This window comes from Natrix helvetica (genome assembly GCF_964273705.1).
Source record: "Natrix helvetica genome assembly, chromosome: 5".
Lineage (NCBI taxonomy): Eukaryota > Metazoa > Chordata > Lepidosauria > Squamata > Natricidae > Natrix > Natrix helvetica.
In genome coordinates, this window is record NC_138551.1 from 91,005,249 (window position 1) to 91,021,070 (window position 15,822).

At 43.8% G+C, this 15,822-nt stretch overlaps 1 protein-coding gene across 2 annotated transcripts in view; it reads right to left on the reverse strand.

The window, feature by feature from the left end:
- The window catches only part of STOX1 (storkhead box 1), a gene marked incomplete at its 5' end in the record, with an annotated part of 43,737 nt that extends 34,067 nt beyond the window's left edge, over positions 1-9,670 (reverse strand). The window contains one exon of one of the 2 annotated variants that reach the window (XM_081955226.1): positions 9,301-9,670. In XM_081955226.1, the coding sequence (XP_081811352.1) occupies positions 9,301-9,670 (370 nt within the window). Of the gene's footprint in view, positions 1-1,274; positions 1,379-9,300 lie in introns of those variants that run through there. The other variant, XM_081955228.1, reaches the window with a different exon arrangement.
- Positions 9,671-15,822: the final 6,152 nt, after the last annotated feature.

Genomic DNA, 15,822 nt, shown 5'->3' on the forward strand with positions numbered 1-15,822 from the left:
ATTCAACGCCGAAGGCGCACGGAATGCAGTTACCTTCCCACCAAAAGTGGTCCCTATTTTTCTACTTGCATTTTTTACATGCTTTCGAACTGCTAGGTTGGCAGAAGCTGGGACAAGTAACAGGAGCTCACTCTGTTACGCAGTGCTAGGGATTCGAACTGCCAACTTTTCTGATCGACAAGCTCAGCGTCTTAGCCACTGTGTCCCTAATTTGCGCTAAAATTATCACCTTGTAAATTCAGACATTTTGTGGCAATAGGTATACCCCTCAGTTCTATAGATTCAAACAGGATAATGAATATTGAAAGGACCAACATGTAACTTAATTATGGGAATGCTTATTTAATTTGCACCCTGCTTTTCTTTCCAGAAAACAGATAGTTCCCTCTCTTGTATGTATTTTGTAAATATTTCAATCCCTCTACAAAATCTCTTTCAGGACGGAAGGCTCTTCTTATCGTGGTTACTGAATTCAGAAGGGTTAATCTGCTCACTATTTGGGGGCAGGAAATAGAAGTGATCATGTAGGATTTAATACAGACGTGATCACAGTTCAAAAGTTCTTGCAAGACCAGCCAAACTTCTCTATACAAAGCTGCGTTCCACCCAAAGTGTGGCCTCAAATGTTGGAGCTTGGCCATCCCAAGGTTTCTTGCCAGGTCTGAAGAGATCTGAGATCATCAATCATTGTAACACAAAGCAGATCCCTCTTTACTAAGTTATTTTGGAAAAGCCATCGGGAGTTCTATAAGCTAATTGTAACTGACTATGGACCTGCCTGTAAGAAATATTCCACAGTGGGATTAGATTAACAGAGTTGGAAGGGACCTTGTAGGTTATCTAGTCCAACCCCACCCACCCCCACACAAACAGCAGACCCTACATCATTTCTGACAAATGGTAGTCCAACCTCTTCTTGAAAGCCTCCAGTGATGAAGCTCCCACAACTTCTGAAGGCAACTTCTGTTCCATTGGTTGATTGTTCTCACTGTCAGAAAGTTCCTCCGTATTTCTAGGATGAATCTCTCCTTGTTCAGTTTCCAGCCATTATTCCTTGTCTGGCCTTCGGGTGCCTTGGAAAATAGCTTGACCCCCACCTCTCTGTGGTAGCCCCTCAAATATTGGAACCCTGCTATCGTGTCTCCCCTGGTCCTTCTCTTCACTAGATAAACCATGCCCAGTTTTTGCAACTGTTCTTCATACAGTATTTATCTGATGCAAACAAAACCATGATCAGAAACTCTTTCATGAATGATAAACTGCCTTGCACTTACTCACTCAGGTGGCACACAGAACATTTGCCAATTGCGCTGAAGAGGAAACAGCTTTTTTCACTGTGTATGCCTCTCCTGCAGTAACCTTAGAAGGGCACATAAATAATTCAAGTGTGTTACTAAGCTACTCAGGTGACTGCTTTGTTTTTTTAGCCATGCTTCAAGCACCTGAATCCCTTTTTTGTCTCAAGAAGCAAGTTAAGCAAGATTGACCAAGATAAAAGTGTCATTTATTCTTCTTAGCTTCCAATCTTGTTAAGCATTGGTGAAAACTCTGTTTAAGTATAAATTTCTCTATGATTGCTAAAATACTGTTCTAGCCAAACTAATTGTCAATCTAGAAGTCTCAAAGAAAAATGGTTGCATTCATAAGGCACCAACAAATGATTAGGCAAAAGGAATCTGGTTACAGCTTTTCTGAATATGATTTTTATTAAAAGACACTCTAGAAAGAGTGCAGAGAAGAGCAACAAAGCTGATTAAGGGACTGGAGACTAAAACATATGAAGAACGGTTGGAGGAACTGGGTATGTCTAGTTTAATGAAACGAAGGATTGGGAGTGACATGATAGTAATGCTTTAATATCTAAGGGGCTACCACAAAGAACAGGGGGTCAAGCTATACTCCAAAGTACCAGAAGGCAGGACAAGAAGCAATGAATGGAAACTTATCAAAGGGAAATCCAATGTACATTCCTATTCTAAATCCCTTTCCTAAGAGATCTTTAAGGGGCGTGCATAAGCACACCAGCATGCCTACCGTCCTGTCCTAATATTCCCTTGTATTTGTATTCATTTCATGTATTCATAATCATGTCTATACTTATATCTGTTATCTAATTAATACTTGATGAAATAAATAAATAAAATATAAAAATAAAACAATACAACTAAGGAGAAATTTTCTGACAGTCAGAAAATTAACAAATGGAACAGCTTGCCTTAAGACATTGTGGGTGCTCTAAAGGATTTTAAGAAGAGATTAGACAAACATTTGTCTGAAATGGTATAGGATTTCATGCTTGAGCAGGGGGTTGGACTAGAAGACCTCCACGGTCCCTTCCAACTTTGTTATTCTGTTACATAAGCTTTCACGAGCTGCAGCAAGCTCACCAGTCCTCAGCACTGGTCACCATATAATTTTTTTGAGATCATACATTTAAATAAAAGTAGATTTTAAAATGGAAATAGTTGAGCTACATTGGCAAAAAAGAGTATATTGATCTTAGTGGATGCTCAGATGACCTTTGACAATGGTAAATGCAAATTGATATGGATGGCTTTTACTGGGACGTTTAGCTAGTTACAAATACTAAGGTAGAGTTAGAATGTTGTGCTTCTTGTTACAATGCAAATAAATTGCAACCTCTGGAGGCTGTTTAAATCTGTACACAAAGTGAACCGATTTCCAGTGTTGCATCTCCACATACATTTATTAAGATTCCCAGTCATCCAGGTCATGATTACCCCAAAGATGCTTTTTTTCTAAAAGGCAACTGGACTTCGTAGTTTTTTTTTTCTTTGAAAACATTTTGTTTCGTATACAAGAAGCTTTCTTTCATTTCCCATCAGTCAGTTAGAACTGAAGAAGCTTCTTGGATGAAAAGCAAAACATTTTCAAAGAAAAAACCAAAAAATGTCCAGTTGCCTTTTTTTGGGGGGGGGGAACACCTCTGGGTCTCCACAAACTCTTCTCCTGCCTCTGTTCTCAATCAGTTTTTAACTGATACACTTCACTCCATTTCAAAGAGAACTAAAATGCAGAACTAGATCTACCATCAAATGTTTTGAAATGGATGCCCAGTTGGGGCAGATGCTTCCCTCCCCCACAAAAAAAAATCATTTTCATCATCCTAAGTGGGAGTTTCTGAGACCAGACATAATTTCCCTAAGTGGAAAAACAGCTTCACATAAGCATTTTAGGTGGAAAAGTGTAGGCAAAGATCCATTTCTTGCTCTCCTGATAGGATACCAATCCTTGATCATGTATCCCATCATCATTTATTGCTGCCATGTTGGCTGTGGTTGATAGCTACTTGAGTTCATCTGGACAGTCACAAATAGATTTAGTACTAAATATTTATTTAGCAAGGGCATCCTGGCTTAGTTTATTTTTTCAAGATGGCACTTTTCCTAAGATTTGTTTAGTAGGTTTATCAACCTGGGATATCCCCCAAATTTCATGTGACAATTCTTCAAAATTCTCATCTCAAGTTAAGCAAGAAACAAGAGCAAGGGAAATCATCCTCAAACAATTAAGGGGCTTTTCCACTTACTGTTTCACATGAATGAATCATGTAAGCCCTAGTACAGGGGTGTCAAACTTGCCGCGTCATGGCGGTGTCACCTGACGTATCACAACTCCCCCCCTACGCTAAACCAGGCATGGGCGTGGCCAGCATGTGATGTATCCCGCCCGTGGGCTGCGGGTTTGACAGGTCTGCCTAGTACCACAGTCTATTCAGATGCAGTGACATAAAACAAACTTCCTAACCTGATGCTTCTCAACTGAGTGAGAATTTCAGCTCTTCTAACCCAAACACATCTGAAGATTATCTGAAGACTATCAACATCTGAGCCCAGCCTAAGAAATGGGGCCATTTTAAATTATCACATAAATAAACAGATCTTGTGTGAATTTTCAGCTTCAGTTCCATTAAAAATATCTTGCAATCCTTTTTTTAAAAAAAATCAGCTGCCCAGAACTTAATTGGAAATTTCTTCTTGCAAGAAATCCTTCCTGACCAATATGCTGGATGAATTGTATTTCTTGGCAGCCGTACATGTGCTGTGGCCTTCGTTGTGGGTCCAGTTGCAGGATCAAGGAAAGAGTTGTTGCTTGTAATTATCAAAAGAATTTGGCATTTGGCTTTCACTTCTGCGGAATCAAGTTTCTTACACTTTTACTTATAGTTAGATGTCACAAAAATGCATAAACCTCCCATTTTGTAATCTTAAGTTGATCAATCTTTACCCAGCTGAAATAATAATATACAATTTTAAATGGTTAAGAGCCTGGGTTTAAGATTGAGAATTATACAGAACTTATAATTTATTAAAGCAACACAGACTGCTGACATAGTTAATGTAATTGAGATTCTAATTTTATTTCCGGGTATATTTTCTCTTGTTTGTTTTTTTGTTTTTTTGAAAGAAAAACAGATGGCTTGTTTATCTAAGGTCATTAGGCGTCTCCGGAGGAGATAACTTAGTTCAAATAAAAAGACTTTTAGTCTTTTTTAATTAACAGCAGCAGGAGATTCTCAAAAGCTCCAAAGTCAGATCCCACTTAGCTCCCACCCCAAACAAGAAGAAAATCCCGTTGTCCATTCGGCACCTCCCCATCTCCTCACACACACAACTGCATGATCATAGATGTTAATCAGTCTGTGCCACCAGAATGGCTGGACCATTTCTTTAAACTTTATGCTATGCCTCACTACAGGTAGTCCTCAATTTATGACCACAATTGAGCCCAAAATTTATGCTAAGAGAAACATTTGTTAAGTGAGTTTTGCCCCATTTTACGACCTTCCTTGTACAGTTGTAAAGTGAAGCACTGCAATTGTTAAGCTAGTAACATGATTGTTAAGTGACTCTGGTTTCCCCACTGACTTGGCTTGTCAAAAAGTTGCAAAAGGTGATCACACGACCCTGGGACACTGCAATTGTCATAAATATGAACCAGTTGCCAAGTGTCTGATTTTTGATTACGTGATCATAGGGGTGCTGCAATGGTTGTAAGTGTGAAAAATGGTCATGTTATTTCTTTCAGTGCCATTGTAACTTGGAACGATCCCTAAATGAATGGTTGTAAGTTGATGACTACCTGTACTGCATGTGTACTAGACCTAGAAGCTAACAATCAATTAAAAACAATACTGCACAACTTTAGAATCCTTCAAAAGAAAAAGGAACAAAACATTATAAAAGAGAAAGATTACCGTGTTTCCCCGAAAATAAGACAGGGTCTTATTTTCCTTTTACGCACAAAATATGGCTTGGGCCTTATTATCAGGGGAAGGGTTATTGTTTTGGGGTTGCCGGGCGGCTGCTCTCTTGCGAGCGGGCTCCCAAAAAGGCAGACAAAACCTCAGGAGCGAACGGCTGTGTAGCGCTGTCACAGCAGCGCAACATAGCAGCATGACGTGACCATGCTCATGAGCAGCCACCCGGCAAACCCCCTTTCCAGCCGGGCACAGTGCCATTCACTGACCTAGGGGTATCGCCAAGCCACATGAGCGCATGTTCAACGCCGCCTGGCGCTCGCAGCTTGGCGCCTTCGAAATGCCAGTGAAAGGTGCTCTGCACCACTGGAGAGGGCGGTTGCACGAGCGGCTGTTCCGCTCCCGTTTGCGCACTTCCCAGCCTCATTATGCCCTGGCCCAGCTCTCTCCGCAGAGCCAGAGCACCTCCACCACTGCCATCCCAGCATGGCTTTTTCAGCGGCTTCCAAACCAAATCTTCTGGCAGTGGCCTCTCTGGGCGTACGCTCTATGGTTGTGGGCCAGCTTCCGGCAGAGTGTACTCCCAGAGTGTACAACCATAGAGCGTACGCACAGAACGGAAGACTCAGTTTGGGAGCAGCCGAAAAAGCCATGCTGGGATGGCGGCAACAGTGGAGGCGCTCTGGCTCTGCAGGGAGAGCTGAGCCAGGGCATCGTGAGGCTGGGAGGTGCGTGAACAGGATCGGAACAGCCGCTCGTGCAACCGCCCTCTCCAGCAGTGCAGAGCGCCATTCACTGGCATTTCGAAGGTGCCAAGCTGCGAGAGCCAGGCGGCGGTGACCAGGTGCTCATGCGGTTTGGCGATACCCCTAGGTCAGTGAATGGCACTGTGCCCGGCTGGAAAGGGGGTTTGCCGGGTGGCTGCTCATGAGCGTGGTCGCTTCATGGCTTCTGTGCTGCACTGCTGCGACAGCGCAACACAGCTGTTCGCCCCTGAGGCTGTGCCCGGCTCTTTGTGAGCCCGTTCGCAAGAGAGCTGCCGCCCCACAACCCCCCTCTTCAGCTGGGCAGAGCCGCTCACCAACCTAGGGTATCCCGAAGGCGCCAAGCAATGCTATCACTTCCCCCCCCAGTTCCCACGGCTTGGCCCTTCGGGATACCGCTAGTTTGGTGAGCGACACTCTGCCTGGCTGGAGGTGGGGAGTTGTCCAGGGGGCTAATTGCGGGGGAGGGCTTATATTTTTGCCCACCAGAAAAATGTGGCAAAGCCTTAGTTTCAGGACAGGTTGTATTTTCGGGGAAACACGGTACATAAGCAGTATATCACCTGAGATTATCATCAGAAGCAAGGAGTTCCACAATTTAACAGAATAACAAGAGTTGGAAGGGATCATGTATATCTTCTAGTCCAACTACCTGATCAAGCAGAAGACCCTATGCCATTCCAGACAAGTGGCTGTCCAGCGTCTTCTTAAGAGCCTCCAGTGATGAAGCACCCACAGCTTCTGAAGGCAAGTCTTTCCACAGATTAATTATTCTGTCATTTGTACCTCCCCACACAGTTTCCACAAGCAAAATCAATAGGGAAGCTGGCAGGAAAAGTTGCAAGTCACAGTCATAAGATGTCTTGCTTAATTGTGTTGATTTGCTTAACGATCACAGCAAAAAAAGTTTGTAAAATTTGGTATGGACACATGATGCCTCACATAATGACTGTACTCCCTAGCGACTAATTTTCTGGTCCCTATGATGGTCTTAAATTGATGACTATCTTTATGGACCATATGGTAGTCGGGAGGCAAACTGGTATGACGAGACAGTACCTAGTGTATTTAGAACAAACATATAAACAATTTACTTCTTTTAGATATGAGTATCCATCAACATCCTCAATGATGCCTTCTGGATCAAGTACAACTTCTGAAGGTTGTATCTTGAAGAACCATCTCAAGCAATGTTAAGGAATGTGTTACTATGAATAGGTCTGATTTCATGAGGAGCTGATATTGTTGATGACACCAGTTGAAGCCAACAAATACCTACATTTCTGACAAGAGATCCTACCCAAGTCTCTAGATGCAAAATGTGAATCCAGAGTACAAACCCATATCTTTATAAAAAGTTGTCTCGCACCTATAAGAACTGACTTTCTATTCCAGAGCCCACTTTTTCTCTGATTAGGAGAATCTAATCTTATCTGCAATAGGTGTCAACTTATGAACTTGTATCCAGCTTTAATGCTATTAAACATAAATTAGCAGCTTTCCTGGTAAGCGTATGTGTGTCATCAACATTCCTGACTACGCAACCACCACGCTAAAAGTCTCCCAAGCATTTTGCACAGGCTAGCTGAGGAATTCTGGGGGAAGGCTGGGAAGACTATCTTGGACTAATGTTTCATGGTTTCTACATAATGGCTACAAGCCATCTGCTAATTCTAATCAATGATCTCATGACTGCAAAATGTTATGAGTCCAGCCTTATTCTGCATAGTTCATATATTGCTGCTGACATTGTAAACAAGTGTGCTCTATGGAAATTCAACTAATTATTCACTTGTTTCAATGCTGAGGCCAGCAAAAGGTCATTAGTCAAGACCAGTCCACTCCTTCTGCTCCTGCATCTTGCCAATTTAGCTGGTACACAACCGGCAGGGATGTCCAATGTTGCACAGACAAAGGCAAAAAAAAAAGTATTTCAGAGTGCTGGGTACCATTACTTTAATCAAACCTATTTTTCCAGATCACACATACATGGAATACACAAAGTTAATTCTTGAGCCTGGTCTGACCTTCTGAAAAAGTATCAGTTACCAGTTCTCTAGTTCTAGAAATACTTGACCCGATAGCATTTCCCCAGTAATATCCCAGAAAACAAAATTAGAGTATTTTGTTTTTAATGCTATGTATGCACTATGACAATGACATGTAGACTCTTGTTTCTTGCTAAATGCATATGGAATTAACTGTCTAATCAACTTTGCATTGGCAGTGACTAACATAATCCCCAATGGTTGTGAAGTGTAACATGTTCTATTGGTTCTGAATTCGTGTTACGGGAACCCATCTTTGTGATAAATCAGGCAATTGTGCCTGGTGCCATAAGCAATGCACCACATAGTACAATGAATGAACCTGACTATTGTGATTTATTCCACACACCAATGTGTCTCGCCCTCTGTTATCAATTACTATATATATTTCTATCTATCTGCCTTTATATACAATTGCTGTCCATTATATAGCTTACATAGGGACACGGTGGCTCAGTGACTAAGACACTAAACTTGTCGATCAGAAAGGTTTGGCAGTTCAAATCCCCAGTGCCACGTATTGGAGTGAGCTCCTGTTACTTGTCCCAGCTTCTGCCAACCTAGCAGTTCGAAAGCACGTAAAAATGCAAGTAGGAAAAATTGGCCTTTGGCTTTTGGTCATGCCGGCCACGATCACGGAGACGTCTATGGACAGCGCTGGCTCTTCGGCTTTGAAACGGGAGATGAGTATCCTCCCCAACGACTACCATGTATGTGCGAGGGGAACCTTTACCTTTACCCATATAGCTTACCTTTGAGCATCCTTCCTTGCTCACCCTCAGAAATGCAAAGCATTCTTATTCATTCTATATTATGTGAACCACAAATTCCTGCACCAAAGAGTTAGCGGTCCTTAAGTCCTTAATTCCAACCGAAAAGCCTCCTCTCCCTTTCCGCTCATCTTAACCTGCATAGGAAAAGAAGCCACACACAGCTGTGCCTGAAAACGTTCCTTGACTTTTTAAAACTCAACGGAAAAACCCCGAGCCCCCGAGGGGCAGCGCCTGGCACCGGGTAACTCTTTAGCAATCCCAATTGCCGTCTGAACGCACCGCTCCTCGCCTGCGCCGCTTCCAAACCCAACGCGCCTCCTCAGGATGGGCGACGGGCGGTTGGGGCTTTGAAAGCTCCCTTGAAGGGAGCCCCCTGGCGGGGGTCCGGATGAAGGCAGGGCAGGGGAAGCGCGGCGGAATTCGGGGGCCCCAAAGCCCCGCGGGGAGGTCTCTGAAGGGGCGCCGCCGGAGCGGCCACCTCGGCACTCACTCACCTACGGCTCGGATGACGAAGCCCTTGGGGGCCCGCAGCGCCCTGCGGAGCCAGGCGTCGCGGAGGAGCTGCAGGGGCGCCGGGGGGCCTTGCAGGAGCAGCACGCCGCCCCGCAGCCAGCCCTGCAGCCGCACCCGCCCCACGGCGCGCGCTAGCCCGGCGTTCCAGTAGCAGGCAGCGTTGGCGCGCCGGAACGCCTGGAAGACGGCCGCGCCACGCGCTTCGTCCTCGCAGCAGCCGTCCGCCTCAGCCCCCTCAGCCTCAGCCCCCTCAGCCTCAGCCCCGGCTGCTTCCCGGCGACGCAGGACTAGAGCGAGCGAGCTGGGCGCCAGCTGCACGGCGGTGCGGCGGGGAAGCGACGAGGGCGACATGCTGGGGCTGCTGCGGGGCGCGCTCTGCCCGCGGTGCCCGTCAGCGCCGCCGCCGCTGCTACCAAGGGAACCGACTTGTTCCGGGCAAGGGGCGGGGAAAAGCTGGCCCGGCTACAAGCGAGGGGAAAGCGGGGCGGGCTGCTCTTCGGCGGCGGCCCCGGAGCCAGAATTGTTCGGCTGCCCTCCGAAGCACCTGGAGGAAGGAGGGGGAGAGGGGAGGGCAGGCTGGCCCGCGCTGCAGTGCGCTGCGCTCCCGGCTGCAGGGCGCGCCATTGGTCCCTGTGGGGCGCACGCAGCCCTCGGGCGGCCTTTTCTCGTTTCTGCGTGGGATCCTCACCTGAAGCGACTCCGAGGCTGGTGGGGCAACGCCGTTCCCCGCCGATCGGAAGACAAATAGGCTGCGGTCGGGGAGGGAGAGTCCAAGTGAACAAAAAAGTTTTGCCTCGCCTGAAATCTTTTTTTTTTCTTTATATTTTTATTATTATTTTTCCATCACCACTCTTCCATCATTAATCTTACTGTGTGTCATCTGAGTACAGTCTTTGTGTCATCATATTTAACAGTCACATCATTTTAAATCTATTTTTATCTTACCTTTATCTTTACATTTCAATTGCCTTTTCATTCAACTCCTTCCCTATAATTCTACATTTTCTCCAAATTATTCAATTTTCTGTTTATTTTTGTCTATATTCGTTTTCTATCCAGTGATAAAAACATCCCCATATCTTATAATACCCTGATTCTTCCTGCTCTTTAATTGCCAACGTTAATCTGTTCATTTCTGCACAATCTAATATATTTGTAATTACCTCTCCCTCTGAGGGATTTTTTTTCCCATTTTCTAATTTGTGCAAATAAAATTCTAGCTGCAGTTATTACATGAATAATTAAATATACATTTTCTTTGCCTCGCCTGAAATCTAACAGCCTTTTTAAGTCAAAAGGAGCACAGTGTCTCTTGGAAAGCTCCGTGTCATGCCAGGAATCAGTGTAAGAAACTGATGGAGATAATGATGTTTTTGCAAAGAAAGCCATTGTTAAGAGATGTGGGTATAAAGGCTCAGTAGGACACTGGGACATTAAAGGTAAAAAGTTGAAGACTGGAAAACAGGAAGAGACTGCTATTCCAATAAGGGAGTCAGCTTGGCCAAGCAAAACTTAGTTAACAGTTTTTGACCACGCAGTCTAGTAATATAGTGGAGAAATTAATCAATTGCTTGCTTCAATTTGTTATGCTTCAAGGTAAGGAAACAAGAAATATCGATTAAGAATTTTTTAAAAAAGAGACAAAAGGTAGTCTGGAAAATGGGAAACTGTGCAAAGATGGGGAAACAGAATAAACATGGGGAAATTCATGGAGAATCAGGAGAGTCAGGTGTTCCGAGAAGATTGCAATCCTGAGGTCTTTGTCAAAGGGGGCTGCAAGGAGGGATTTGTGGCTTGGGTGAAAGGAATAAAAAATTGAAATGTATTCCTTTGTGTGCCTACCTGCTAGCCACCCGTTCTTGCAAGAACACCTTTTACATCCAATTAACTGCTTGCTGCTTCCCTTCATGACTGTAAATTTTTTGACTGGTTGAGTCTGTTTCTCACATCAGAATAATGATGCATTAAGTTACAACTAAGGAAAGGGGAATAATAACCCTTCTAGTGAATGTGCGGGTGACCATGCATTTTCAGAGGTAGAAGAGGGGCATCTGCACGTTGGTTAACCATCAGACTGTCTAAAAGAGACGGGAAAAATTGCTGGCAGAATAAAAAGCTATGATAGAAAACTCAAGATGACCTGCAGAATTGATCAAAAGAATGACACATCCCTGAATAGAAAGGGGAGGGGGAAAAGGTGGGGGAGTAAGGTCACTAAATAAAGTATTTATTTATAAAGAAGGAACTCTATTTCAATTTCTGCTCTGCTCTGCTCTACTACCCTACCCTACCCTACTCTTTACTGCTTCCCCACCAACAGGAATAGTGCAGAGAAAAAGGAAAAGCCTCCTTCCAGGGCTGCTCCATTCCCCCCCCCCCCCCCCCCGGGCGCTGAGCTCAATAGGGAAATGGAAGGCTTTTTCCTTTTCCCCTGCTCCTATTTCCCCCATGCCAGCAGCTGCCTTTCCCATTCCACTATTGAGCTCAGCACTTTGAGATCCACTTTGATAGGGGGGGGGGGCAGGGAGTAACGAGTGTGAGGGAAGAAGCCACTTTTCTTCTTTCTCTGCTCTTCTTTGTGCCGGCCTCTATTCAGAGGTGGTATTCAGCAGGTTATGACCAGTTCTGGAGAACCGGTAGCGGAAATTTTGAGTTCGGAGACTGGCCCCACTCCCATCTATCCCCTGCCTCCCGAGTCTCAGGTGATTGGGAGACAATGAGGATTTTACAGTATCCTTCCCCTGCAATGCCCACCAAGCCACACCTTCAGAACCAGTATTAAAAAAAATTGGACCCCACCACTTCCCTGTGCCTTCAAGAAGTGATGAAAGCAGAAAATACTGATGACCAGAGCATTGCTTATGAAGAAATGGGTTTCCATGCTCCCTAGGATCTCAAATAGCAGGACTGAGTAGAGACAATAGCCGCTTTAACCATACTTTGAAGCACCATTGAATGTTTCTTAAAAAATAGAATATGTATGGGCCGTGCTTATGTCTCTGAGCAATTAGGAGCCTTTTTAAATCAGCCCTCCTTGACTGGGGGCCTTTATTGTCCCAACACTTCTGGAGGGCACACAGTGTCAGCCCTTTGAGGTAGGCCAGCTCAGGAAAGAGAAAACACAAGGATCACAGAAATGCTACTTTCTACCAGTGTTTCTTAACCTCAGCTGCTTTAACTCTCAGAATTCCCCCAGCCAGACTTAAGAGGGGTACTCTCGTTTTTTTTCTTTCCCAAGCTTGTGTTATCCCTTTTTCACGACTATGGTATCTACACTTACCTCTATGCAGGTAAGCAACGGGATCCATGGCAAAGCAGCCTGGCATTAGGGAGGAAATGCAGGATTCCTATCAGTTGTAGCATCCTTCTTCTTAAGAAAATATTTTACAGCTAGGAAGCAACTGACAAAGACAGGCAAGTATAGTTGGATTCGGATGCCTACTTTATTATGATGCAGGAAAGTAGAAACAGAGAGCAACAGAGCATCAAAACCAAGATTAATGTCACTGCTGCAGTTTTGCCAGTAACATTAATTTTATTCAGGATGCAAAACTGCAAGATCTGGGAGAGGTCTCTGGCTCTCTGTCTTGCTTGCTCTGAAAGCAGTGGGTCTACAATGTTTCTCAACCTGTGAAAGCTGGTTGTGGAATTCTGGGAGTTGAAGTCCACACTTCTTCATGTGGCCAAGGTTGAGAAACACTGGTCTATGGGATGTGGACATGTCTCAAAAAAAAAAAAGGCAAGCTGACATAAGCAGGCTGGCAATGCAAACTTCATCCTTTTGATAGATGCCTGTGATATTGACACCACAGGGGCGGGTCTTGCATTTGATGCAATTTCTGCCAACCTACCATGCCAACCTAGCACCTGAAATAACAGCAAAATTTGACCTTGTCTTATGAAATAAAGGAGATAAACTAACAGCTGGAAGGGACCTTGAAGATCTTCTAGTCTAACCCTCTGCTCAAGCAGAAGACCCTACCAGTTCAGACAAGTGGCTTTCTTAAAAGCCTCCAGTGATGGAGCACCCACAACTTCTAAAGACAAGCCGTTCCAGTGGTTAGTTATTCTCACTGTTAGGAAGTTTCCCCTTCTCCTTTTCTAGGTTAGTTTCCATCCATTGTTTCTTGTCTTGCCTTCTGATGTTTTGGAAAATAAGTCGACCCCCTCTTTGTAAGTAAGTTGACCCCCTTAGATATTGGAAGACTGCTATCATGTCACTCCTGGTCCTTCTTTTCACTGGATTATCCACACCCATTCCTGTAACCATATTTCATGTGTTTTAGTCTCCAAGCCTTTAATAATCTTAGTTGCTCTTCTATTTCCAGAGTCTCAGTCTTTTTTATAGTGATGACCAATTTCGTGTGGTCTTACTAAGTTTTATAAACCAGTACTAATACTTCACGTGATCTTGAGTCTATACCTGTTTATGCAACCAAGGATTGCATTGGGTTTTTTTTTGGCTGCTGGCTCATATTTAAGTCCACTAAGACTCTAAGATCCCTCTCACAGTTGCTACCTTTGAGCAAGGTTTCACCTAATCTGTAGTACATTTGCTTTTTCTTATCTGTGTAAAACCTTACTTTTCTGTACATTTAATTTCATTTTGTTGGATGGGGCCCAGTGTTCAAATCTGTCAAGATCCATTTGGGGTGCTGGCTAATCCTGCCAGCTTAGTGTTGTCTGCTAATTTGATGAGTTTCCCTTCTGTTCTCTCATCTAAATCATTTCTGAAGATGTTGGAGTACAGGGTCTAAAACGGAACTTGGGAATACCCCACTGCTTATTTCCTTCCACATATATGTAATTCTATTAATGACTATACATTGAATGCAGTTTGGTAGCCAGTTACAAATCCATCTGATGGTGATGCTGCCAATCCCACATTTTTCTTACTAAGAAGTAGGTTGTGGTCTGCTTTATCAAATGTCTTACTGAATTCCAAGTGTACCATGTCCACAGCATTTCACTAGTCCACTAATTTAGTCACAAAATTCTGCCCAAATAATATAGCAACTACTTTCTTCCACGAATTCAAGGGACTGTTCTGCCATGACCCGATAAATATCAGCAAAATGGATTATAACCAGTAAGCACTATGAAAAAGCAAATTTCAATCAGCAAAACCAGGAGCTGGTTCCTGACTAAATTCAGTTCATAACTCCTCTCCCAAAAAATTGCAGTTTAAACGGATAGAAATAAAATGATCGGACTAACAAGCTGCTACAACAACAAAAGAGCCTGTTTGGTCTAGTAGCTAAGGCATCAGGCTAGAAACTGGAGACTGTGACTTCTAGTTCTGCCTTAAGCTATGAAAAACAGCTGGGAACATTGGCCCAATCACTCCCTCTCAGTCCAACTTCCCTCACAGAGGTTGTCGTTGGGGGGGAGGGGAATAGGAGGATGAAGTATTAGATATGTTCACTGCTTTGAGCTGTTTATAAAATTAAATAATCCATAAATATTCCATTATCATTATATGAAGGAAAAGACTAGAAGGAACCGATTCCAGTTAACTAGAATGCCTGAAGAACTTCAATAGACTTCATTAAACAAAGCGAACACAAAAGGTGAAATGATGGTTGATAGTTGAAGGCAGAAAGTGAAAATATATTTAGGATCTTTTTGTTGCTGAGGAATAATCCACTCAGGATTTGCAGATATAGAAAAATTGTGAGCCAGATGTGAAAAATCAACACTTCTTTGAAATGTAGCAGCCCTGCAGGGAGCGATTCTGTGGCTTGTTCTATTCAGTAACGCACAAAGGCTGCTGCTATTTTACGTTTTTCTTGCTGGGGTCTCAGCCCAACCATTTCCTCTGCAGCTCCCCCATTTCTTTACTGCATTTGCATTCTTTAGAACCTCAGCTCCATTATATTTGTCTTCTTTCAGTTGAATTACTCTGAACCTGTTGCAATCACACGTTCCCGCATTTATCCTCACATTTCCTCCCATGCTTCTCTCTTTCCATTTCTTTGAGATGTTGTAACATTATCAACGGCTCTTTCCCCTTTTGAGATAACCGTTTCCTCCTGCCTGTCTGATTCACAATGGGTTAAAAGACTTGGAGATGTTCCCTGGAGATCATTTTTTGGGCTGGCCAAGGAGGTTTGCACAACAGGTAAACCCTCTTTTCCTCAGCATGTTTAGTCAGCACGGGTAGAAATTCTACATGCACTGAAGTAGCCCTTAGTGAAACTTGCTAGCCTACTCTTCAGTGAGAAAGGAAGTTTTCTCCCAGATGAAAGTGCCTGGGGGAGCATTACAGACTACCTGACATCCCAAGGTCATCTTTCAATACAGACACCCTGTAAAAGGTGCTTGGCACAAACTTTGCAACAATTTGCTGCAAGATGACACTCAGAGAAACCTTCCTTTTGTGGGAAAGGGAGAACATTTCTTTCATGTGACCTGCAATGTCTCTTTCGATCTTTACAGTGCGCTGCGTTGCTATTTAAAATTTGCTTTCTGGATTAAATAGGTAATAATGTAAACATTATCCA